This window comes from Bos javanicus, chromosome 21, assembly GCF_032452875.1.
Source record: "Bos javanicus breed banteng chromosome 21, ARS-OSU_banteng_1.0, whole genome shotgun sequence".
NCBI classification, from domain to species: domain Eukaryota; kingdom Metazoa; phylum Chordata; class Mammalia; order Artiodactyla; family Bovidae; genus Bos; species Bos javanicus.
Window position 1 is genome coordinate 6,260,130 of NC_083888.1, and position 27,394 is coordinate 6,287,523.

Genomic DNA, 27,394 nt, shown 5'->3' on the forward strand with positions numbered 1-27,394 from the left:
CCCATGTACCTTAACTATAAGCATTTCAGTAAAGTCCAAAGTATTTAGAATCACCAGCCTCTTCCTAAATAAGGCAGTGCCCTTAGTGTGTGTGACCCTCAAGCAGCCTCTACATTTTCCCGTTATTATCTGGACATTTTGCGTTACTATACTGAAAACCTAAAACGTTCTGGTGTAATGAGAAATTGTATTAGTTAGATGAAACAGGCAAAATTCCTAGAAATACTACTGTAACTGACTCAAGAAAAAATAGATAACCTGAGCACACACATAACAAGTAAATCAAAAACTTCCCACAGAAAACAGCCCAGGATCAGATGGTTTTACTGGTGAATTTTACCAAACATCTAAGGAAGAATTAATATCAATTTTTAGTAGCCTCTTCCTAAAAGTAGAAAAGGAAGCACTTTGCAGTTCATTCTGTGAGACCAGTATTACCCTGATGACAAAACCAGACAAAGATATCACAAGAAAAGAAACTACATGCCAATATCACTTATGAATATAGACACAAAAATCCTCAGCAACATATGAGTAAATTGAATCCAGCAATATAAAAAGGATTACATACCATGATCAAGTGGAAACTTATCTGAAAATCAAATAATGTAATATACCACATCAGTAGAATAAAAGACAAACCACATTATTGTCTCAATTAACACAAACACACACAAAGTATTTGACAAAATTAAATATTCTTTCATGATCAAAACATTCAGCAAACTATGAATAGAATAGAATTTTCTCAACCTCATGAAGGGCACCTACAAAAAACCCACAGATATCATCACACTTAATAGCGAAAGACTAAATGCTTTTCCCTTAAGAGAGGAATAAGACAAGAATGTCTGTTTTCACCACTTGTATTCAACATTGTACTGGTGGTTCTAGCCAGGGAAATTAGTCAAAAAAAAAAAAAAAGCATCTAGATTAGAGAAGTAAAACTACATATATTTGCAGATGACATGATCTTCTATGTATGTATGTGCTGAAAAACAAAATTCAGCTCAGTTAATTCAAAGATCTAGTTGACTTTATTTAACAGTTCTTGAACCGGGCAGCATCCCAGCTAGCAACTAGAAGAGTGCTCCAAGGGGTCATACTCAAATGAAATGTATTTACTGGCAGGAAGAGGGTGGGGCAAGAAAGTATTAACAAGTAGAGTTTGCTTGCCTGGCGGCTCAGATGGTTAAGAATCCGCCTGCAACGCAGGAGACATGGGTTCGATCCCTGGGTCAGGAAGATTCCCTGAAGAAGGGAATGGCAACCCACTCCAGTATTCTTGCCTGGAGAAGTCTATGGACAGAGGAGCCTGGAAGTCTACAGTCCATGGGGTCGTAAAGAATCGGACACGACTGAGAGACTAACACACACAAAGACTACTCTAGTCCAGGCCATCTTCTTTTGGGGGAAGGGAAGGGCTTTATCATGCACAATTACCTCACTAGTGTTGATCAGGAAATATCAGATTGACTGTTAAAGGTCATATTTCTGGAAGGGATTGAAACTGCAATTAAGTCTTGGTTTGCTGTCATGGTGGTGGACATGGCAAATGATACAAGCCATTTTGGGCTTGTTATTTTTAACAAACAAGTTAAGCAAGGTTATAGAATGTAAGATTGACAGACAAAAATCAATTCTCTTCCTATAACCTTGCAATGAATAGTCTGAAAAGGAAATGGAGAAAACAGTTCCATTTCCAGTAGCATCAAAAACAATAGAATACTTAGGAATGAATCTAACAAAAGAAGTACAAGACTTAAACACTGAAAATGACAAAACATTATTGAAAGAAGTTAATGAATATCTAAATACATCCCAGTAGAAAGCCTGATATTGTTAAGAGGACTATACTACACAAATTGATCTACTAACAAAGCATAATCCCTATCAAAATTCCAACTGTCCTTATTGCACAAATGAACAAGCTGACCCTAAAATTTATGTGAAATTGCAAAGGGTTCTGAATAGTCAATACAATTTTTAAAAATAAAAACAAAGTTAGAGGACTTATGCCTCTCAGTTTCAAAAATTATTACAAAGCTAGAGTAATCAAGACAGTACGGTACTTGCATAAAGACAGACATATAGAACAATTAATATAAATGAGTATCTAGAAATAAACATTCTCTCATTTACTATCAGTTAATTTTCAACATGGGATACCAGAACAATCCAATGTAAAAAGAATAGTCTTTTCTATAAATGGTACTGAGACTCTGAATGTCCACATCAAAAAACAAGTTGGATCCCTAGATCATACCATAGACAACAATGAACTCAAAATGCATCAATCAACTAAATGTAAGTGCTGAAGCTATAAAACAAGGAAACATTAGACATAAATCCTCCTGACTCTAGATTAGGTGATGGTTTCTTAGATATGAAAGTAAAAACACAAGTAATGAAGAAAAAATAAACTAGGACATTATAAAAATTTAAAACTTTGTTCTTCAAAGCCGTAAAGAAAAACCCAATGAGGGAAAAAGCATTTTCACAAATCATATATCTGAAAAGATCATTTTAACTTTCCTGATAGCTCAGTTGGTAAAGTATCCACCTGCAATGCAGGAGACCCCAGTTCGATTCCTGGGTCAGAAAGATCCACCAGAGAAGGGATAGGCTACCCACTCCAGTATTATTGGGCTTCCTTGTGGCTCAGCTGGTAAAGAATTTGCCTTCAATGCAGGAGACCTGGGTTCAATCCCTGGGTTGGGAAGATTCCCCTGGAGAAGGGGGAGGCTACTCACTCCAGTATTCCAGCCAGGAGAATTTCATGAACTGTATAGTCCATGGGGTCGCAAAGAGTCAGACACAACTGAGCAACTTTCACTTCAATTCACTTCATTTTAACTAGAATATATCAAGGACTCTTTGGGCTTCCCACATGGCACAGTGGTAAAGAATCTGCCTGCCAATGCAGGAAACCCAAGAAAAATGAGTTCAATCCCTGGGTTGGGAAGATCTGCTAGAGTAGGAAATGATTACCCACACCAGTGTTCTTGCCTAGAAAATCCCATGGACAGAGGAGACTGGTGGCCTACAGTCCATGGGGGTTTCAGAAGAGTTGGACACGACTGAGTGACTGAAACAACACACATCCATGACTCTTCCAACTCAATAATAAGAAAAATAAACCAATTTAAAAATGGGTAAATTATCTGAGTAGACATTCTCAGAAGAAGATATGCATATGGCCAATAAGCACACGAAAAGATGTTCAACATCATCAGTCATCAAGGAATTCAAAAATCAAAACCATAATAAAGTTCAATAAATGGTATTGGGAAGAATGGATATCAAAATATGAAAGAATGAAGTTGGACCTTTACCTTATGTTCAGTCGCTCAGTTGTGTCTGACTCTTTGTGACCCCATGGAGTGCAGCATGCCAGGCCTCCCTGTCCATCACCAACTCCCAGAGTTCACTCAAACTCATGTCCATTGAGTCGGTGATGCCATCCAACCATCTCATCCTCTGTCAACCCCTTCTCCTCCCATCTTCAATCTTTCCCAGCATCAGGGTCTTTTCCAGTGAGTCAGTTCTTCCCATCAGGTGTCCAAAGTATTGGAACTTCAGCTTCAGCATCAGTCCTTCCAATGAATATTCAGGACTGTTTTCCTTTAGGATTGACTGGTTTGATCCCCTTGCATTCCAAGGGAATCTCGAGTCTTCTCCAACACTACAGTTCAAAAGCATCAGTTCTTCGGTGCTCAGCCTTCTTTATGGTCCAACTCTCACATCCATACCATGACTACTGGAAAAACCATAGCTTTGACTATAAGCACCTTTGTCAGCAAAGTAACATTTCTTCTTTTTAATACAACATCTAGGTTTGTCATAGTTTTCTTCCAGGGAGTAAGCATCTTAATTTCATGGTTGCAATCAGCATCTGCAGTAATTTTGGAGCACAAGAAAATAAAGTCTGTCACTGTTCCCATTGTTTCCCCATCTATTTCCCATGAAGTGATGGGACCAGATGCCACAATTGTCATTTTTTGAATGCTGAGTTTTAAGCCAGCTTTTTTACTTTCCTCTTTCACCTTCATCAAGAGTCTCTTCAGTTCCTCTTCGCTTTCTGCTATAAGAGTGGTGACATCTGCATGTCTGAGGTTACTGATATTTCTCCCAGCAATCTTTACCTTATACTATATACAAAAATAAACTCAAAATGGATCAAAGACCTAAATATAAGAGTTAAAGCTAAAACTCTTAGAATAAAATATAGGAAAAAAACTTCATACATTGGTAATGATTTCTTAGATATGACAAAAAGCATAGGCAACGGAAGGGAAAATAGACAAATTGGACATCATCAAATTTGAAAACTGAGCATCAAGGAACATCATCAACAAAGTGAAAAGGCAACCCAAAGCATGGGAGAAAATATTTGCAAGTCATATATTTAATAAAGAAGTAATATCCAGAATATCTAAAGAACTCCTATAACTAAACAACAAATGGTACCCAATTAAGAAATAGGCAAAGAAAATGTTCACTCATTTCTCCAAAGGAGATACACACATGGCTAGTAAGTACTTGAAAAAATGCTCATTATCACTAATCATTAGGGAAATGTCAATCAAACCACAATGAGGACCACTTTGTACCCATGTAGCTAGCTTATATATATAAGCCAGACATATATATATATATATATATACACACACAGCAAATCAGTGTTGGAGAGGATATGGGGAAATTAGAACCCTCTACACTGTTGATTGAAATGTCAGATGGCGCATCCACTGTGGGAAACAGTACAGTGATTCCTTAAAAACTTAAACACAGAATTACCATATGATCCAGCAAGTCCACCCAAAAGAATTAAAAGAATTATATACCCAAAATTATATACCCAAAGAATTTTTAAAAAAGGAACTCTAACAGAAATCTGTACAGCTAGCTTCATAGCATCATCATTCACAATAGTCAGAGGGTGGAAGCAGCACAAATGTTCCTCTCTGGACAAACAGACAAATGAAACGTGTTACACATGTACAGTGAAATGCTATTCACCCTCCAAAAGGAAGGAAGTTCTGACAGATGCTGCAACATGGATGAGCCTTGAGGACATTATACTTGGTGAAAGAAGACGGTTACGGAAGAACAAACACTGTATGGATCCACTTATATGAGGCACCTGAGCAGACAGTCATAGAGACGGAAAGTTTGATGATGGGGGCTGGGGGAGAGGGGAAGAAGAGGTTATTGTTTATTGAATCTAATTAATTCAGGTTGGGAAGATGAAAAGTTTTGAGATAATGGTGAGGGTTGCACAACAATGTGAATGTATTTAATACTACTGAACTGTACGCTGCAAAGTGTTAAAAACGGTCAATTTTGTACATATTTTACCACAGTACGTGAAAACACAATGGGATACCACTTCACACCCACTAACATGGCTGTAATCAAAATGAGAGATGATAGCAAAAATTTATGGGACTGTAGCTCCCCTGGTGGCTCAGATGGTAAAAAAAATCTTCCTGGAATGAAGGAGACCTAGGTTTGATTCCCAGGTGGGGAAGATCCCCTGGAGAAGGAAATGGCAACCCACTCCAGTATTCTTGCCTGGAGAATCCCATGGACAGAGAAGCCCAGTGGGCTACGCAAAGAGTCGGACATGACTGAGCAACACACACACACAGATGTTAGTGTGGAGAATTTAGATTTTCATATGCTACTATAGAAATGCAAAACGGTGGAGCTGCTTTGGAAACAGTCTGGAATTTCTCAAATTGTTAAACATAGAGTTAGCATATGATCCAGCAGTTCCACTCCTTGGTATATAGTCAAAAGAAATGAGAACACATGTCCATACAAAAACTATCCACTGACGTTCACTGTAGCATTATTCGTAATAGTTGAAATGTGGAAATAACCCAAATGTCCCTCAACTGATGAACTGATAAATATGGCATATCCATACAATCAAATATTATTCAGTAACAAAAGGGAATGAAATACTGATAGGTGCTATCATGTGGATGAGCCTTGGAAACATCATGCTCAGTGAAAGAATCCAGGCACAAAGAACCACATGTTATGTGTCCATTTATATGAAATGTCCAGAAGAGGCAAGTCTATAGAGACGAAAAGTAGGTTAGGGATTGCTTAGGGCTTAGAGGGGTGGGAGGGGGGATCTATTGGGAGATGACAGCTAAGAGTTGTAGAGTCTCTTTGGAGGGTAATGAAAATATGCTAAATTGATTGTGGTGGTTATTTCACAACTCAGAATATTATTGTTCTCTTTATATGGATGAATTGTAGAGTATGTGAATTAGGTCTCAATGGAACTGTTAAAATCATGCTTCTGCTTGCTAATGTATGACCTTGGGCAAGCCACTTAAGCGCTCTGTGCCTTGATTTCCTCATCTGTAGAATGGCTCTCTGTAGGATTGTTACAGGGATCAAATAATTCGAATCATGTTAAGTGCTCAGAACATTGCCTAGTACATAGGAAGCTCCCAAAATGGTTAGCTGGTGCAATATCTAGAGAAACCACTCCTGAAACATATTCCCTTAAGTTGTATTTTAGCAAAGCTTTCCTTCCCTGCCCCCTCCCTCCCTCCGCGGCTCCCTCCCTCCCTGGCTCCCTGCCCCCTTCCCTGCCTCCTTCTCCCTTCCCTGCCCCCTCCCTCCCCCACCTTCCCTGCCCCCTGCCTCCCCCGCTTCCCTGCCCCTTCCACCCTCCCCCTCTCTTCCTCCTTCCTTCCTCTTCCTTTCCCTGGCACGTGAGAACTAACCACACTGACTCAAGAACCTTTTCAGGGAAGCATGGCAAGTTCTCAGACTGACCCAGCTTGGTTTTCAGAGGGGGACTAATGTCCTGTAGCAGAAGCTCACGTGCACAGGCCCGTGTATTCTCTCCCAATCACGCACTGCAGGCTCTCATTTCCTCCTGGAAAAAAACAAATATGTGGATAATATTCCTTTTCAAGGAAATGTATACGAGAACCCATAATTCTCAAGTTTTAAATGGAGAAATGTTGCGTTGAAACTTCGTGTGCAGCTGTGAGGTGTCCCCCTCCGTCCCCTGGGAGAACCTCGCAGCCCAGCCCGTTAAGTCCTGGTCGTGCCTCCCCGCCCCGCTCCTCTCACGGACATCTGCTCAATAAAAGCAGCCACGTATCTTCGGGGACTTTAAATGGCACATGTTAAAGGCGTGTTTTGATTGTTCTCATAACAGAGCTGCTGGCTGCAGCCTGCCCTGAGCTGTGAGAGCGACCCGGGCGGACGCGGCGTCTGCCGCTGCTGCGTCCTCCGTGGTGTTTCTGGGACGAGGCCCGGGAGGTCCGGCTCCGGGCCAGCGGCTTCTGCCACGTCTGCTCAGCCCAGGCCGGCGGCGCACGTGGTGAGCACAGCCCGAGTGTCCTGGGAGAGCCCTGTCATCCGCGGAAGGCAGAGCTCTGCTGGCCTGACCTCGGCCGGACACTCACAGCCCCGCGTGCGGCAGCCCTGCCCCAGGGGGAAAGGAAGATGTCCCTCCCTGGGGCTCCCCCGTGGGCATCCCCCTGGGGCCTTTACCTGCTGTGAGGTCAGCATCCAGTCCTGCTTTATGGATGAGAGCCAGGGGCTCAGAGCGGGGAGAAAATGCACACCAAGTTACAGGACTCAGCACTCAAGCAGGTTCTTCATATTCCTATCATCTGAATCATACAGATTTATTGAAAATTTTCTAAAAATTCAAATGAATTTGTTCTGGTTCCAAATGCCCATATAGATGAGCCATTCCAGAGGGCTTTGAGGAACAGCAGTTCCTCTGAATAAGACAGATGTCTAGACTGAGAATAATAGTTATAGCAGCAATAACAGCTGATATTTATCAGGCCCACAGAGCGCCAGGCCTGAGCTGACCTCCTGGCAGAGGCTTGAGTACTGACTTGTCCAAGGTCACACAGCTGGCAAGCTGATGGAAGGAATACTCAAGGCCAGGCCCGTCTGATCCCAGGATCCTGAACGCGACCTGCAGAGACTTTGAGAATGTCTGGCTCTAGTAAGTGGGCATCTTTCACCCTTGGGGCATCCTGATGAAATCGGTCAGGTGTCCCCTAACCAGAGCATGAGTGTGTAAATACAAAAAGGAAGTCCCTGGGTCGGGGCACAGAGGGCTCACCCACTTAATAGCTGGTGGGCTTTGGGCCAGTGTTGCTGTCTCTCTGAGTCAGTTCCTCCATCTGTGAAGCAAACCCAGCAGGCCCTGAGCCGCCTTCCTCTGGGAATTCTGGTGGGTCGAAGGCAAGATGGCAGTGAAAAAGTCCTGGGCAGGGCTTCCCGGGTGGCTCTGTGACAAAGAATCTGCCTGCAATTCAGGAGACCCTGGTTCAATTCCTGGGTCAGGAAGATCCCCTGGAGAAGGGACAGGCTACTCATTCCAGTATTCTTGGACTTCCCTGGTAGCTCAGATGGTAAAGAATCCAGCTGCAGTGCGGGATATCTGGGTTCGATCCCTGGGTTGGGAAGATCCCCTGGAGAAGGGAAAGGTTACCCACTGCACTATTCTGACCTGGAGAATTCCATGGACCGTACAGTGCGTGGGGTCCAAAGAGTCAGACGTGACTGAGCAACTAAGTACAGCACATTCGTATCTGGGAAGTCCTGTGGACAGAGGAGCCTGGTAGGCTACACAGTCTGTATGATTGTGGCCAAGTCTTCCCCTCACGGTGCTGTCCACACCAGGCCCCTGGCTTCCCTCCCCAGCTGGCCTCCAGCTTCTCAGACACGGCCCAGGTCTCCAACAGGTCATCTGCTCTGCCCCTTGGCCCAGATGACTTTCCAGGAGGCATTGCCAGTGGGCAGGGTGGCCCACGGGTCCAGACAGGTGGCTCTAGGAGCCACTGCTTGCCGCCCTCGGCCGTTCTCAGCATCCCCTTCTCACATCCTCACTCACCTTCTCGCCCGCATGCAGCTTGCTTGACCGGAGGCTCCCAAGTCATGGCACATCTTGCTGACCTCTAGGTCTAGTTTCCAAAGGTGGAGTGTCACCCCAGCATTGAGGGTTTGTGGATCCCACTTTGTAGGCATCAAACCAAATCTGCTAAAAGTGCCAGCATCTCCTCTTCACCCTCATCCATTCTGCACTTACAGCGCTGGTGACTGGTCTCCCCAGTCCTCCCCCCCATCAGCTTCGCCGCCTCCTGGCTAAATCCAGGGATGCTCTTCAGCCTCATCCAGCCCAGCCCTTCTTGGTGCCTCTTGCACTGTCCACTTGCCCTCACCGGCCTTTCTCATCACCTCTCCTCCCACTCCCATGACTGAGTCCAACCCCAGGTGCTTGCACTCCCCAAGCCCTGCCCCCTGTCCTCCAGTGTAAGCTCCCCGGATGAGTCGTTAGTCGTTCTTACCCTTGCTGTCTACCAGGACTTTATTGCTTTTGACTTCCAACCCTGTGTCTCCCATCAGGTGGCACCCTTGACCTCCAGAACTGCACCTGCAGACCCTTCCCAGCACCACCGAGTGGCCTAGCGGCCACCTGAAAATAATACCCGCCTTCCACCCCCAGGTCAACTCCCCTCCCTGTGTTCTTCCCTTGCAGTGGAGGCACAACCAGCATCCTCTGGACCAGTTAGAATCCTGAGCTTAACTCTTGCCTTCTTTCTCTCCATGACCCCATGTACCCACAGCCCTGTCAACTCCACCCTTTCATAGGCTTGTATCAGCGTGCCTGTTTTCCATTTCTCTGCTGCCTTGGTGAAACCCATCATCTTGCCCCAGGGTACACGATCACCGGAGACCCCCAAGGCAGCTTTCCTCCTGCCCACCCTGAAGTATCCTTTAGGATTGGTCATCCCAAACTCACAGTTGCTCCTCAACATTTCATGGGTAGGTGCTCACTCTCAGAGCCCTGAGCCCTGTTTCTTTGCTTGACCAACTTCACCTTGACCTTCACGACCCAGCTCAAGCTCCATTTCATCCACTGCACTTATCAGACAGTGATGACATTGCCTGTTTTTATGTTTCCCTCTCCCCCAAGGACCACACGCTTGACCAAGCTTTGTGAAGGTGGGGCTGCTGAGCTGAGTGCCCGGGCCCTTGGTTCAGGGCTTGGCATGAAGTTGATGAGGTTGGACAAAGTAGCCATCCCAGTAGCCAAAATCTCTTTAACCTCCCTGCAGCTTCCTGGAGCTTCCAGGCTGTTTCACATCCTTCTTTTTATGCTGTGTGTGGTATTTTCCCTGTGGGATATTTGATTCAGTGTTGGGAATTTGCATGTCTCTACAACAGATGCTCAGGCAATCACATACAGGTGCCTTACCTCGATTAATTTACCTATTGTAAAGAACTTTCCTGGCTCAGAGACAGGCACAGACTAGGTGCCAATGCCAGATCCTTACTGCTGACCCATTTTGGAGATGGATAAAACTGACCCCACAGGCAAACCACTTGCTATCTTAAACACTTGTTATGTTGAAAAAGAACAGCTCACACTTTTTTCACAGTTTGAAGTTGCTGAAAATGAATGACCCACAAATGTGTTCTTTTTGGTTATCTATGTTGGAGATTCACTTTCTAGTCAACCTAAAATAACTGTGTTAGTAGAATGTGATCCTAAAGATGCCATTGTTTCTTTGTGAGACAGTCACATTTCAGCAGATTGCATGAGATCTTTACCTAGTTTAAGTCTTAAATAAAGACTTGAATAGAAACTGAATTTTGAATAGAAGATAAAATTTCTCAGAACTATTAATGTGATGTATACTTAAAATACTGGCCATCAAAGATGTCTGCATCCTAATCCCTGGAACTCATGAAAATATTAGGTTACATGTCAAAGGAAAGTTAGGGCTGCAGGTGGAATTAGGTTGTTATAGGTCTCCCCCAAATAAAGTTACCAGAACCTGGGAGACAGACATGGAACAGACTCCTCAGAGTCCTCAGAAGGAAACCACCCTGCCATCACTTTAATTTTTTTACTTCCAGCCGCCAGAGCTGTAAGAGAATAATTCTTGTTGTTTTAAGCCCTTCTTTGGGATTGGAATGAAAACTGAACTTTTCCAGTCCTGTGGCCACTGCTGAGTTTTCCAAATTTGTTGGCATATTGAGTGCAGCACTTTCATAGCATCATCTTTTAGTATTTGAAATGGAATTCCATCACCTCCACTAGCTTTGTTCATAGTGATGCTTTCTAAGGCCCACTTGACTTCACATTCCAGGATGTCTGGCTCTAAGTGAGTGATCACACCATCATGGTTATCTCGGTCATGAAGATCTTTTTTTGTGTAGTTCTTCTGTGTATTCTTGCCACCTCTTCTTAATATCTTCTGCTTCTGTTAGGTCCATACTGTTTCTGTCCTTTATTGAGACCATCTTTGCATGAAATGTTCCCTTGGTATCTCTAATTTTCTTGAAGAAGATCTCTAGTCTTGCCCTTTCTATAGCTGTCCTCTATTCCTTTGTGTTGATGACTTAGGAAGGCTTTCTTATCTCTCTGTGCTTCTCTTTAGAACTCTACATTCAGATGGATGTATCTTTCCTTTTCTCCTTTGCATTTCACTTCTCTTCTTTTCTCAGCTATTTGTAAGGCCTCTTCAGACAATCATTTTGCCTTTTTGCATTTCTTTTTCTTGGGAATGGTCTTGATCACTGCTTTCTGTACAATGTCATGAACCTCAATCCATAGTTTCTGAGGCACTCTGTCTATCAAATCTAATCCCTTGAATTTATTTTTGTCACTTCCACTGTATAATTGTAAGGGATTTGATTTAGGTCATACTTGAATGGTCTAGTGGTTTTCCCTAATTTCTTCAATTTAAGTCTGAATTTAATGATCTGAGCCACAGTCAGCTCCCTGTCCTGTTTTTGCTTGACTGTATAGAGCATCTCCATTTTGGCTGCAAAGAATATAATCAGTCTGATATCTGTATTGACCATCTGGTGATGTCCACGTGTAGAGTCTTCTCTTGTGTTGTTAGAAGAGGGTGTTTACTACGACCAGTGCATTCTGTTGGCAAAACTCTATTAGCCTTTGCCCTGCTTCATTTTGTACTCCAAGGCCAAACTTGCCTGTTACTCCAGGTATCTCTTGACTTCCTAGTTTTGCATTCCAGTCCCCTATGATGAAAAGGACATCTTTTTTTGGCGTTAGTTCCGGAAGGTCTTGTAGGTTCATTTAACCATTCAGCTTCAGCTTCTTCGGCATTAGTGGTTGGAGCATAGACTTGGATGACTGTGATATTGAATGGTCTGCCTTGGAAACGAACAGAGATCATTCTGTCATTTTTAAGATTGCACCCAAGTACTGCATTTTGGACTCTTTTGTTGACTATGAGGGTTACTCCATTTTTTTAAGGGATTCTTGCCCACAGTAGATACAATGGTCATCTGAGTTAAATTCGCCCATTCCAGTCCATTTTTGTTCACTGATTCCTAAAATGTCAGTGTTCACTCTTTGCCATCTCCTGTTTGACCACTTCTAATTTGCCTTGATTCATGGACCTAACATTCCAGGTTCCTATGCAATAGTGTTCTTCACAGCATCAGACTTTACTTCCATCACCAGTCACATCCATAACTGGACGTTGTTTTCACTTTGGCTCCATCTCTTCATTCTTTCTGGAGTTATATCTCCACTCTTCTTCAGTAGCATATTGGGTACCTACCAACCTGGGGTGTTCATTTTTCAGTGTCCTGTCTTTTTGCCTTTTCATACTGTTCATAGGATTCTCGAGGCAAGAATACTGAAGTGGTTTGCCATTCCCTTCTCCAGTGGACTATGTTTTTACCAGAACTCTCCACTTTGATCCATCTATTTTGGGTGGCCCTACATGGTGTGGCTCATAGTTTCCTTGAGTTAGACAAGGCTGTGGTCCATGTGGTCATTTTGGTTAGTGTTTTGTACTTGGGATTTTCATTCTGTCTGCAGTGACCACAGGACTAGAAAAGGTCAGTTTTCATTCCAATCCTAAAGAAAGACAATGCCAAAGAATGTTCAAACTACCACACAATTGCAGTCATCTCACACACTAGCAAAGAAATGCTCAAAATTCTCCAAGCAAGGCTTCAACAGTACATGAACCAAGAACTTCCAGATGTTCAAGCTGGATTTAGAAAAGGCAGAGGAACCAGAGATCAAATTTCCAACATTCATTGGATCATAGAAAAAGCAAGAGAGTTTCAGAAAAACATCTATTTCTGCTTTACTGACTATGCCAAAGTCTTTGACTGTGTGGATCACAACAAACTGTGGAAGAGTTTGGGAATGCCAAACATAAAGAGATGGGAATGCCAGACCACCATACCTGCCTCCTGCGAAATCTGTATGCAGGTCAAGAAGCAAAAGTTAGAACTGGACATGGAACAACAGACTGGTTCCAAATTGGGAAAGGACTACGTCAACGGTGTATATTGTCACCCTGTTTATTTAACTTATATGCAGAATATATCATGAGAAATGCCAGGCTAGATGAAGCACAAGCTGGAATCAACATTGCCAGGAGAAATATCAATAACCGCAGATAGGCAGATGACACCACCCTTATGGCAGAAAACAAAGAGGAACTAAAGAACTTCTTGATGAAAGTTAAAGGGGAGAGTGAAAAAGCTGGCTTAAAACTCAACATTCAGAAAACAAAGATCATGGCATCTGGGCTCATCACTTCATGGCAAATAGATGGGAAAACAATGGGAATAGTGAGAGACTTTATTTGGGGGGGCTCCAAAATCATCGCAGATGGTGACTGCAGCCATGCTTGCTCCTTGGAAGAAAAGCTATGACAAACCTAGACAGCATATTAAAAAACAGAGACGTTACTTTGGTGACAAAGATTCATCTAGTCAAAGCTATGGTTTTTCCAGTAGTCATGTATGGATGTGAGAGTTGAACTATAAAGAAAGCTGAGCACCGAAGAATTTATGCTTTTGAACTGTGATGTTGGAGAAGACTCTTGAGAGTCCCTTGGACTGCAAGGAGCTCCAACCAGTCCATCCTAAAGGAAATCGGTCCTGAATATTCATTGGGAGGACTGATGCTGAAGCTGAAGTTCCCATACTTTGGCTTCCTGATGAGAAGAACTGACTCATTGGAAAAGACCCTGATGGTGGGAAAGATAGAAGGCAGGAGGAGAAGGGGATGACAGAGGAAGAGATGGTTGGATGGCATCACCGACTCAATGGACGTGAGTTTGAGCAAGCTCCCGGAGTTGGTGAAGGACAGGGAAGCCTGGTGTGCTGCAGTCCATGGGGTTGCAAAGAGTCAGACACCACTGAGCAACTGAACTGAACTGTTTTAAGCCACTCGGCTTGTGGTACTTCTTCGCAGCAGCTCTAGGAAATTAATACAGGTTTCTAGTCATCTGGTTTTTCCTGAATTATCTGAGTGGGTCCAGTATAATTGCAAGGGTCCTAAACCAGAAGAGGGAAGCAGAAGAGAAGGTTGGAGTGATATAGTGCGAGAAGAGTTCTTCTTGATTTGCTGGTTTTGAAGACAGAAGAAGGTGCCACCAGCCAGGGACTCAGGGCAGTGTGTAGAAGCTAGGAAAGACAAGGAAGCAGAGTCTTCCTCAAGTCTCCAGAAGGAACCAGCCGTGCAGCACCTTGATTTTAGCCCCTTGAGATCCACGTTAGTTTTTCTGCCTCCAGAAGTGAAAGATAATCAGTCTGTATTTTTTTGTGCCTTTAAGTTTATAGCAGTTTGCGACAGCAGTTAAAAAAAAAAACAAAAACAGGGTGTCAGGTAGTGACAGCACTGTCCAAAAGCTAGTAGTCCCCCCTCATCCATGGGCCGTACACCCCAAGCCCCCCAGTAGTTGCCTGAAACCCAGGATAGTACTGAACCCTGCAGGTATTTACATACTGTGTATTTCCTGTACTAAGCGGCAGGGAGCCTATACAGTGTGGATAAGCTGGGCAAAGGCATGGGTCCCGTCCCGGGTGGGACTGATTGGGATGGTGGGAGATTTCATCCCACTGCTCAGAACAGAGCACAGTTTAAACTTATGAATTGTTTATTTCTGGAATTTTCCACTTAATGTCTTCAGATTGCAGTTGGCTGCTAGTAAACTGGGGAAAGTGAAGCCACAGATAAAGGCGGAAAACTACCTGATTAGAATGATTGAACTTGGCACACATACAAAGGAGGTGCGTCTGTGTCAGCTGGACAGGAGAGGCTGACCTGACCCTGTGGGAAGGGGGGAGGGACCTGAATGATGGAAGTATTATGGTGGCTTCATCAAGAATTACAGTTTTATTGCTTTTAAGAAGAACTACTAACTCAAACTCAGCTAATGAATGTCGCTGTTAAGATTTTTAGAGGATATGAGTGAAGAAAGCTCAGGTTTGCATTGTAATTGTAGTACACATTGTTGTGTGGAACTGTTGGCCCTTCTCAAGTTAGTAGACTTGGAATCGATGGGACTTGACTGTGATGTCCAGGCATGTGATGTCATCTCCTGTCCCACATGGGCTTCATGCAGCCGAGGCCCTTCAGCGGAAGTGGTTTCTTTCTGTCACCGAAAGCAAAGTCTTCGGGAGGCCACTTTTCATCCCCATTCCTCACCGAGGTGTTTCTTAAGTTCAGGAGCAAGAAGGTCCAGCTGAAAAATAGTTCCAATAACCTTTAGCAGGTGTGCCTACGACACAGAGCCCTCCTGTCGGTGGCTCGGCACATGTTTCAGGCAGGGATGGATCTGAGGATTCTTCTGGAAAGAGGACAAGGGTACGTGAGCTCTTTTCCATCCTGTCAGCCTTTTGAAAAGTACCAGCTTCCGGTGGCTCAGATGGTAAAGAATCCGATCAAACACTGACCTGGGTTCGATTCCTGGGTGCAAAGATCCCCTGGAGGAGGGCATGGCGACCCACTCCAGTATTCTTGCCTGGAGAATCCCCATGGACAGAGGAGTCTGGTAGGAGTCCATGGGGTCACAAGAGTCGGACATGACTGAGCGACTAAGCACAGCACACAGCAGACACGAGAGGTAAAGGAGAGGAGGACCTAGGGGGCTGGCAGTCCCTCCAAGCTCTACGGGAATCTGACCCCCACAGACCTGACTTTTCTAGCCAGTGGTGGGCCAGGAGGAGCCCCCAAGGCAGGACTGCGGAGCCCTGCCAGCAGTTCCCTGTCTCCTGTCCCTGTGTCCTGGATGTGACCTTTGTGTGAACAGAGTTGGTACCCACATTCCCTAGAGCACATGCTCTGATTGTGTGCCCAGAAGTGGAGAAGCTGGCACCCATGGCAGTGGCATGCATGCGGAGGCAATGATAGCCCCGTGAGTATGCCATGGCAGTGTTTGCGTATCCCATGAGTATCCCACAGTGGGGATGTGCTGTGCTTCTGGGCTCAGCCCTGGGAAGCACAGCAAATACAAAAGGCAGCAGCAGGATTCTAGGCCATTTCACAGGTCAGCACAACAGCCTGACCTCAACCTAAAACCTAGGTCTCCACCTAAAACCTAACACTTACATTTGCAAAGTTAATTGCAAAAGGTCAGGACGAAGGAGATTTGGCTGAGAGTCAGTTCTTGAGAGAAAAACGTAATAGATGCTAGCAGAGGTCAGTGTGGTTGGTTGCTTTAAGAAAAAAAGGAAATGGCGCAGAGCTGGGGAGCATTCATGAAAGCAAGTCCCCACTTAAAGAGAAAACCAGCACATTCTCTCGCCACTTTCAGGTCACATCTGGACCGTCCTATTTGTGACATATCAATCCATTTTAAGAACAGCAGTGACTCATTTGAGACTTACAACAGATTGAGAATCTGTACATTATTCTGATCAAGAGAAGAGAAAACTTAAAAGGGGAACCAAAGACCTATCTTCAGATATTTGAGAGGGAATTCTTATACTCTAAAGACCAGGACTAGGAGAAATGGGTAGGAGTTGGTTCACGTCTTTCAGAAGTGTTCAAGCAGTTGTCAGGCACTGAAATGGAAGCAAGGCTACGTGCCACCTGCAAAGTCTTCATTTCCCACCAAGAAGACACAGAATAATGACAATACCAGTTCCATTATACGGCAGTGTGCCAGGCACTGCCAGAAGCAGTCTGCAGGCGGTGTGCTGCTTGTCCTCACCCCCAAGGCTGGCACTGCATCTCCATCTTCGTAGCATAAGCAAGGGGTCTGATGAGAGGAGCGTCACTGCAGTTAGTCCCTGGGCCACGAAGGACAGAGTGGTGAGCTCTGCCAAGGGGTCTGGAATGAGCTCTAGATGAGGTGGCCTGAGCTTGCCCTAAGGGATGAGGAGGAGTCATGTCAGGATGGAACTGGGTAGCCCCATCTTCTCAAAACTTAGCCCACCACCCCCCAGCGCCCCAGCTGGTCCAGGCCACCCTTTTCTCCCGCCTGGACCACTGCAGTGGCCTCCTCCCTGCCCTCCCTAAAGCCTCCACCCACTGTAGGCTCGCCGCCACACAGAGCCAGGGTGGCCCTGGAGGGGCGTGCCCTCCTCTCGCTAAAGCCCCCAGACTGCATCTTATTGAAGCAGGAGGCAGCAGCCCACCAGGCCCTGCGTGACCTCCCGCTGCGGCCTCTCGGATCCTGCCCTCTCCTGCTCACCCCCTCCCCGGCCATGCTTGCTCCCGGCTGCCCTCGGCCCTGCCAACACACGCCGCCTCCAGGGCCTTTGCACCTGCTGTGCGCTCTGCCGACATCTTCTCCCAGAAAGCACGGGGCTCCTGCCTCACTTCCTCCCAAGCGCTGTCCATGGCAGACCATGCCCCACCTTGGATAAAATAGTGCTAACCCTCGCCTCGCCCCGTCCACCCCGTGCAGCTTTGCTTTCCTCTGAAGCACTTATTACGGCGTGGCACATTCTCTCTGTGTCTGTGATATAGAACATGTTATATGGCAGGCTACAGTCCATGGGTCGCAAAGAGTCCAACGTAACTGAGCAGCTAACACTCACCTTCAATCAGCTTTCATGCGCTCTATTACAGTACGTTGGATTCTGTTGTATATTGCTCACCGGTTTACTTTCTGTCCCCAAGATTCAGAGGCAGGCTTTGTTTCGTTCTCTGCCTCATCACCAGCACCTAGATGTTTCCAAGGGCGATGGCCTCATCAGGTGGGATCTGGGTCTGACTGTTGTGAGAACTGAGTGGTTATCAGCCCTGACCCTCCAGGCGGCACTTTGTGCACTTTGTCAAGCAGTGAGCTCCTGGAACTGCCACTACTGGGGGCTCGCAAGGGCCTTTCAGGTGGCGCTTGTGGTGAAGAACCCGCCTGCAATGCAGGAGATGTGGGTTCCATCCCTGGGTCGGGAAGATCCCCTGGAGGAGGAAATGGCAACCACTCCAGTATTCTTGCCGGGAGAATCCAATGAACAGAGGAGCCTGGCAGGCTACAGTCCATAGGGTCACAAAGAGTTGGACATGACGGAGGCGACTCGGCACACACACGTGCCAGGGACCACAGCACAGACAGTCTCTGAAAGGACATTCCAAGCCCTGTTTGGGTCCTGAGAAATCATGATTCTTAAACTGCCTAGCTCCTTTCCAGCACCGTAAGGCCAGCGGAGACCTGACAGAGTTGGGATCATTGAAATGTTAGGCAGGTGGAGAAAGCCATAGTTGAGCACTTTCAGCTGGTGGCCTCAGCAGCTTAGTCACTCTCCAGAGACTTTGGCCATCCCGAGTTGCCTCCTCAAGAGTGACAGTCCCCACTCAGAAGGGCCTGCCACCGTTTGGAAAGCAGGGAGGCCTGGTGTGTTTGAGCTGGGGCTAGGGCGTCCTCTGCCGAGGGCTGTGCCGGTCACCTTTTGCTGCAGTGACGAACAACCCCAGAATCCCAGTGGCATACCACAGCATCGTGTATGGCAGAGCCCAGCGGTGGGGCAGCTCCTGTACTGGACCTGCTGTTCTCACGGCAGAGAGCAGGAAGAGAGAGAGACGAGCCACAGAGTCACCCAGAGCTTCTGCTGGGATGTGGCCCGCTTCGTGTCCATCACACCTGAACAAAGATGGCCCAAGATAGCAGGATGGAGACATAGGGACAGTAACAGTCTGACGTGGGGAGTGGGGTCAGAAAGGTTTCTGTCCTGAGAAGACCACTGAACCACTCTACTCAGACAGCTCTGATAGTCTGGAATTATCTCCAAACCCAACTGCAAAGCTGCGTCCGCCTTCTTCCCTCCCACAGCAGGCCCACGATGCTGCGATCTGTCTGGAAGGCCCTTTGTCCTCTTACCGTCTTGTCTTTCTCCGGGCAGGTGGGTGGCAGGCCCGTGGAGCCCCTGCTCAGCAACCTGCGAGAAGGGCATCCAGCACCGGGAAGTGACCTGCGTGTACCAGCTGCAGAACGGCACTCATGTTGCCACCCGGCCCCTCTACTGCCCCGTGCCCCGGCCGTCGCCAGTGCAGAGCTGCGAGGGCCAGGACTGCCTGTCCATCTGGGAGGCGTCAGAGTGGTCACAGGTGGGTGCCTGGGCTGCCCTCAGGGCTGAGACGACCGCCAGGGCCCCGGGGCCTTGTCTGCAAGGACCCCAAAATGGCCCCTTTCCCTCCGTGCTGTTTGTGACACATCCGCAGGAATATCCTCACCCAGACCCTGGAGCAGCTCAAAGCCGCGTTCTGGGTCACATATTCTCAAATTCCATCTGATGTTTCAACATGGCCCAAAAATCATGGATAGTGTATTTTTTATAATATATATCACAGTACTGTTTGTTTGCTGTGAGAATTCTCTTGTAAATATAGATGGAGGGATGGATAGTTGGATGGATAGGAGATAGGTAGGTGGGTAGACAGATAGATACCTTTTCATCTCTTTTGCGCACTCTGGACCCGTAGGGTGGTTAGGTTGGGAAAGTGTTTTCAAAGACTTGCCTTCAGCTCCACGGCAGTCTTGGTGGAGCTACCTTTGCAAGAGGCGGGCGGATGCCGGGAGAGACAGCTTTTGGTGTGTGAGTTGGAGTCACAAATCTCATGCCATGTAACATTTTGGAAAGAGGTCAATTAAGCTTTAAGTTTTAACTTTGAAGACTGATCCTGGAAATATTTTATCTTTGGTAATATCATCCATCAAGGCTTTGCAGTGAACTTACATTAATGATTTTGATTGTTTGGCTATAAAACAAACAAACCAAATAAAATAGCTGAATAAAGGGCAAGCTTCCCTGAGGTCTTCCATCAGACGTGTTCTAGGAAAGTCAGAAAGGCTAAATCCAAGACACTCTTCAGTGTGGAAAGTATTTTTAAAGTTTCTTTTTATTGCCAAACAGTTGGAATTATTTTGAATAAGAAAGTATTCAGCCCATTTTTAATGAAGGAAAAGTCTGCCCTTGGGTGACTGAATTTACTTTTTAGGCAGATCCTGACATGTACCTGTTTAAAGAGGAGAGGTTTTTGCCTACCCCTTAGGATATTTTAGGGAAAGGACAGAGTTTAATTTTTTGTTTAATTTTTTTCTCTTTACATGTACCTAGGTTAAGGAGTTTAACATTCAGTGGGCTTTTAGGGAGGGTAGTTGGAAAGCTAGGGGCAGGTGTGTAGTCTCCCTTGCCATGAGCTTAGGGCCTTGATCACCTGGTTCTTGATCCAAATAAGATTTATGTTTTAATCAGAAAAACCATAAATTTTCCACCTATAGGACTCTTACAGGGAAAAGAAAAAAATGCCTCTTACCAAAATAAACAAGCCTGACATAATCAACTATCATTATAGTATTGAAGAGGTCTATTTTGGAAAGTGTGAGACAGTTGGAGCAAGATTTAAAGAAATATCTCCATCTCTGTTTCTGTATCTGTGTGTTGCCTGATTCTAGTCCTGAAATAGTATCCACACCAATCAGTCTAATTCTGCCTCAGCCAAGGCTCACAATGCTTCTTTATAAACACTTGATGCAGAATCAAATCTTTCCTCCCTGAGATGCTCACAAAATTGGTATCCCTACAACTTTACCACATACGGAAGTCCCTCTTACACTTCTTCTTCTGGAAACAAATGGGTTTAAATTTCTCCTGGGTGAGTTTTTATTGCTGGGCTTGCTTGTATTCAGCTGGCAGTGTTGCCCACTGGCACCAGGAGTCCCCAGCTTCTTCCCCACTTCGTCAGAATAAGGAACAAATATTAAAAGGAAGCAAAAGGTAGCAACTGTCTCCTGTCTTTGACTTCTGGTTTGTACCCCTGGGTCAGAAACCAAGAGAGAAACTGGACATTGCCCTCCCAGGTCCCTTGCAGGGTGATCCCAGCCTGCAGCAGTGCCCTCCCTAAAGGCTTTCCCACCAACAGGCTGCTGGTCAAAAGGGGCCAGACCAGGATTTGGTCAAGAAGTGGGCTGGGTGTTGAGTGTTTGAAGTCCCTTTAAAACTCACACACAAGATCAAATGCAATTGCTCTTCCAACCCCTTGCCCCTCAGTGATACCATAATGACCTGTGAAATGTGTATTTCTTCTAAAACAAACCAGTTTAAATTCATCTCAAAAAAGTAAATAAAGAAAACAAGAATAGGACCTTCAGATGGAGAGCTAGGTTGAATTCATAGGAAAAATCAAACTAGATAACATTTTGAGATAAATGTTAATAACAAATAGAACATTTGTCCTTTACGTGCATTTTTCCAGTAGACATAGTGGAACTTGTGAAAAGTCAAGTTTGTTGTAGCTCAAGAAAAATTACTATGTACCCTCCCATATTTTCGTCAATCACGCAAGTGTGAGAACCGAAGTTAGAGCTGTTGGGGCTCCACTCGTGCTTCTGCGGCTGAGGGGAGCCCCACCCAGCTGTTGGGAGGGAGTCCCCTCTGGATCTCCCGGGTCTCTTCATGTCTGTGCATTGGACAGAACCCTGCCTTCAGCCCACCATCTCTGGAGGCTGCATTTTTGTCTCCATGGTGGGGACTGGGCTTCCCCACACGACGAACCAAAGGGTGGGCTCCCCAGGTTCCCCAACCAGGTCACCTCTGCTTGCTGATCAAGTCAGTTATGTCTCCCAGGATCAAGGGTCCTCTCCTCCTCGTGCTTTGTTTTTTTCTTCCCCAAACTCGTTTATTTTTAACTGAAGGAAAATTGCTTCACAATATTGCGTTGGCCTCTGGTGTCCATCCACGTGAGTCAGCTGCGGGTATACATGTGTCCCTCCCTCTTTAACCTCCCCCCGACCTCCCACCCCTCCAGGTAGTTACAGAGCCAGGATTTGAGTTCCCTCGTACTTTGTTTTGAGATGGGTAAGAACTCACTCGTGTCAGCCAGGCATCAGCCGATCTCCAGCCCAGAGGGTAGGGCTGGGAACCTCCCAACTGGACTCCAGACCACCCCCAGGTCTGCCTCCTCTGTGCCTTGTCACCTCCCCAGCTCTGTCCATGTTTCCGTGGATCTTGCTGCCTAGGGGTGTGGGAAACTGAGGATTCACGCATCACTCCTCTGGGTCCCCTGCCCACACCGTCTCTTCCTGTGTTTCCCAGGAAGTAAAATAGCACAGGGAACATTACCCTGTTACCATTCTTGGCGTTCACATGAAACCCAGGGGCTTGCCAGGCACCTTCTGTGAGAGTCACTGGGGGCTTTGCTCTCCATCTCCTCCCCGCCGCCAACCCTGAACTGGTGCCTTTGCTCCAGAGTGGCTCAGGCCAAGCACAGGACCTGGAGGCCAGCTTGGAGGAGCCGGGTGGGACCGTGTGCATAAGACTCAAAAAGGCCAGGAGCTTTTCGAGGACAGAAAAATAGCATCCTCATCCTTGCATCCTCAGTGCTGGGGCTGGTACCTGGTAGGCACTTAACAGGTGTGGATAGACCTGACTGGATTGGACTGGATTCAGTCTCCGAGTGGTGTCTTGCAGTGTTCTGCCAGCTGTGGCAAAGGCACACAGAAACGGACTGTGACGTGCACCAACTCCCAAGGAAAATGCGATGCGTCCACTAGGCCGAGAGCCGAGGAGCCCTGTGAGGACTACTCCGGCTGCTACGAGTGGAAAACTGGGAGCTGGTCCAAGGTGAGTATGGTGCCTGCGCGCCCATCCTGCCCGGGAAGCGGAGGCGGTTCAGGGGCTCAGCCCTCCCACCGTGGAGTATGGCGCCTGCGCGCCCATCCTGCCCGGGAAGCGGAGGCGCCTCAGGGGCTCAGCCCTCTCACATCCTGCCCAGGAAGCGGAGGCGCCTCAGGGGCTCAGCCCTCTCACCGTGGGCCCCAGTTCAACCAGATGGTCCCAGTCTCACCAGCTGAATTCACTTTCTCTCCCAACTCCACACCTGCTGGTGACCCCATATGGGATCCACTTAGAAGGGCCCTGAGAACCCCCAAAACAGGAAAGAGTGCCAAGGGGACCCATGCATCCTGTAGTGGGTTTGGTCACCAGCCGTTGAGAGAACCTCCTCAGCGGTTGGGAGTCTGTCCCCAGGCAGACACAGAGGTTCTGTGGGCAGACAGAGCATCATTGTCCCCAGAGCCCTTGGGCGAGGGCTGGACAACGCTTGATGGGAAAGCACAGGGCCCTGGGGTGAGGAAAGGAGGACACCTCCCAGAGCCTCAGGGCAGGGGGGTTCAACAGCATTCAAGTGAATGAAAGTTCCCTGTAGCTATTCCTTTATTCATTCGTCTGATATCCTTGACACATACCCAAGGTGGATACCATTGTCCCCCCCCGAGAACCTTCCAGGAGTGTTCTAGAATCTTCTTCCAAACGCTGTTTCTCCTGTCTGATTTTCTGATGAAAATTTCCAGTGAGAACCTGGAGCGTGTTTGTTTCCTTTTGGTCTCAGTAACCGGAAGCTCCCCATTTGCTTCCATTGATATCTATGCTCTAAGGCCATATGCTGGTGGGAACAGTTTAGAATTGAATGCTAACAGTTAAAAAATGGGAAATTTCACCTGGCAATCTGGATATGGGCCTTTCTACAGAAACCTGGCAACCTGGCCTCCATCTGCACATGGCCTTTGTGACCTGGGGCCCAGCAGGGGCTGTTGCGTCTCCCCAGGCTCCTGCAGGCCCTTTGGGCTTTAATTTACCTGTCTGGCCAGGCAGAATAGTGTTATCTGGATTCCATATGTCCAGGTGTGAATTAGAATAAAGCTATCATTATTTGAAGGGTCCTGGTGGTCACATCCTGAATGCAGCCTGTACCGCTAAAGGGCGACTCCTGTGGTCACGGGTGTCCCTGGGCAGGAGGAGAGGTGAGGAGGGATAAGCCGGGCCTTGGGGGTCTGGGGCCCCAGCCTTGGTTCCTCTATGCAGTGACCCCTGCGCCCCCAGCCCTCTCCCGTGCTGATCCCTGCTTAACAGAAGGAGCGGAGGTGCAGAGAGGTTAAGCAACTCTGCCCTGGCTCTCTGACAGAGTCCAGGCTCCTGAGCCCCAGTTCAGAACTCCGTCCACCGGGTGGACACATGGTGGGGTCCTGAGTCCCCGTGGTGGGTGCTCTGTGGATGAGCCTTGCCAGAGCTTCTAATAACTCTGGATTTGAGGACCAGATGGGCATTTTGTTTTCCTGGGCGCCATAAGCCCCCTGGTCCCAGGAGCAGTGGAATGTCTGAGGATGGATGTGAAGAACACCAAGGAGCTCAGCGCAGCACTTGGCCCCTCCTTGGCCGAGGACATGGGCGCACATTCTGGCAAACTGCCCCCCACACAGCCCACTGCGCATGGCTTCCAGGGAAGTAGAGCCTTTCTCTGGCCTTCACCTTCCTAGCCAGGCCATGAAGCATAACGCCTCCTGGCCTTCCGGACTCTAAGATATTAGAAGGCTGCAGTGCCTGCTTTCTGCCACAGCCAGCTTGATCAGCTGGGCAGTGAGAACGAGAGAGACCAAAGGGATATGCAGGGCCTCTGTCCAGGGCTGGTATCCAACGGCTTTGGATTGGTGTGCATCTAGCCTTTGGGGCAAGCCCTGGACTAGTGCCAGCCACCCCCTCCCCAGCAGGTCTGGCCAGAGCCAGGGCCCAGGGCAAGCTCGTTCTTCCCAGCCGAGAACTATAGGGACGCTGACTTGGAAGGTAGCATGTGTGTGTTTGTGTGTGCACGTGTGTGTGCACACACTGGAAACAAGGGTCGGTGGGGACGGCGACCGCATAGACCTGAACCGTGTGTGCGTGTGTGTGTGTGTGCGCGCGTGCGTGTGCACACACTGGAAACAAGGGTTGGTGGGGATGGCAACCGCATAGACCTGAACCGTGTGTGTGTGTCTGTGTGTGTGCACACACACGTGTGCACACACTGGAAAAATGATTGGAGGAGACAGCGACTGCATAGACCTGAATCATGTGTGTGTGTGTGTGTGTGTGTATGCATGCGTGTGTGCACACACTGGAAACAAGGGTTGCTGGGGATGGCAACTGCATAGACCTGAACTGTGTGTGGGTGTGTGGGTGTGTGTGTGTGTGTGTGTGTGTGTGTGCGCACGTGTGCACACACTGGAAACAAGGGTTGGTGGGGATGGCGACCACATAGACCTGAACCGTGTGTGTGTGTGTGCACATGTGCACACACTGGAAACAAGGGTTGGTGGGGATGGCGACCGCATAGAACTGAACCAGGAGACCCCCACCCCAACTGTTTGCTCACCCCTACCCCCTTCTGCAGCGCCCACCTCTGAGTGTGCTGGCACATGCCCTGCCCCCTTCCCAGCACAGGAGAAGAGATCCGCCTATTGCTTCCCTGTGTCTGCTCTGGAGACGTGGGACAGATACGAGTCCCATGGGGCCCTCATTCTCACTCACTGGGTGACTGCACTGATGGAAGCAGATTCCAGGGGATGGTGGCCCCCTAACATTTTCACTTGTTCAGCCTGGATTTGCTTTCTGATTGATAGGTTATTTTGGAAGTGAAGTCGCTCAGTCATGTCCGACTCTTTGCAACCCCATGGTCTGTAGCCTACCAGGTTCCTCAACCCATGGGATATTTCTAGGCAAGAGTACTGGAGTGGGTTACCCTTTCCTTCTCCAGCGGATCGTCCCAACCCAGGGATTGAATCCGGGTCTCCTGCACTGCAGGCAGACACTTTACTGTCTGCGCCATCACACAATTGGAGTCTGATGCACTTTCAATCCAGTCATTGTGGGTAACCCTCCTCTAACCGGCATCCAGACCTCCCACATGCCAGACTTTGAAGGCAGCAAACAAGTTGCCCAGAAGGAAAGTGGAAAGAAGTCCGAGCCCTGTTAGACCCCCGGTGCAGTGTATCTGGATGCTTTGACATCTTCCTTCCAAGCAGACTCCCATCACTTGACCCAGAGGTGCTGCTGAGAAAGATGAGCCTGTCTCCAGGGAGGTGATGGATGGGCCAGCCCAAGGACAAGCTGCAGGTACCATCCTGCACTTCCTGAAGTGAGCAGGACCAAGCATCCATTCCTCTGGCTGGGTGAGGGGGCCTGAGAGCCACACCCAGAGCCTGGCTGAGGCAGGGCGGGCTTGGAGGGCATTCAGGGCCCCTTCCCCTCCCCCATCCTCAGCAAACGGCTGAACACTAACTAGAGACCTATCCAAAAACCTGCTTCACTTTCCCAGCCCTGCTGAGGGCATTATTATCGCTCTGCTCTGTTTGGAAACTGGCCTGCAGCTGCCTGCCCTCCTGGGATATAAGCTATTTCCAGATCTGTGGGAATCATTGTTTTCTCCCACTAAATGCTGAGCCTACGTATTCAACCTGCTGATAGAATGAGCGAGGGGTGGGGAGTCAGGGGTGAGGAAGGGAGTGCCCCTGAAACTGGGAAAGGAGGAAATCACATTTCTTTCTAGAGCAGCATGACTTTTGATCAAAAGTTGAGATGTTACAGTTTCAAGACCAGAGGCATTAATCACCACTGAAATAATTAGAAACAAATTATTCTGGAGGGATTATAATAGATGGTGTTTTAATGAAGACCACTGACTCTTTTAAGAGTATGTTCCCTTTTACCAAAAAGATCAAAGTGGCCATTGACTTCCTGGTGCTGGCGGAGGTGCCCTGGAAGGGGGCTGGCCTGACTTGAGGCCTTGGTGGAACCCCAAGTGTGCTGCTCACACCTGAGCCCCAGCATGTCCCAGAGGCCGCGGGAGACCAAATGAAGCTGTAAAAATGCACGTGCCCACAGTCGCAGAGCCCCGGGAAGAAGTCAGGGAGAGCGTCTCATTCAAACAGGGCCATGTCAGTGCCTTCCCAGAACAGCAGTCAGATACCTTCTGGGGTTGTGGGCAGAGGGATGGGAGCTTGAGTTCCATGGCCTTAGAAACAGACAGACCTGTGTCATGAGGGGGCTTGTTCCAGAGAGCTTTTCACCACTTCTGAAGCCTGCACTTCCTGTGCTGGGACCTGACGGCTCCCCGAACCCTGCAAAGCTGGCCTACGGGGCCAGTCGGGGCACCCACTTGCCTGCAGCCAAGTTCAGTGTGGTTCAACCAGCATTTCCTGAGCTCCTGTTGTGTGCCAGGCTGTGCTGGGCACTGAGGGGACAAGATGGACAGTGCCCAGGAGATCCAGGAGACAGAGAGCCAGCTACAGATGCTAGGCCTCACTGAGTCCCCTGGCAGGTATGAACACAGCCCCTGCCGGGGGGC

General features: G+C 47.5%; 1 protein-coding gene across 3 annotated transcripts in view; it reads left to right on the forward strand.

Annotated features, from left to right (window-relative positions):
• Nucleotides 1–27,394, forward strand: part of ADAMTS17 (ADAM metallopeptidase with thrombospondin type 1 motif 17) — a 407,285-nt gene that overhangs the window by 365,100 nt on the left and 14,791 nt on the right. For all 3 annotated transcript variants that reach the window (XM_061394241.1, XM_061394239.1, XM_061394240.1), the window contains exons 20-21: nt 19,141–19,345; nt 22,708–22,860. In XM_061394241.1, the coding sequence (XP_061250225.1) occupies nt 19,141–19,345; nt 22,708–22,860 (358 nt within the window). The remainder of the gene's footprint in view (nt 1–19,140; nt 19,346–22,707; nt 22,861–27,394) is intronic.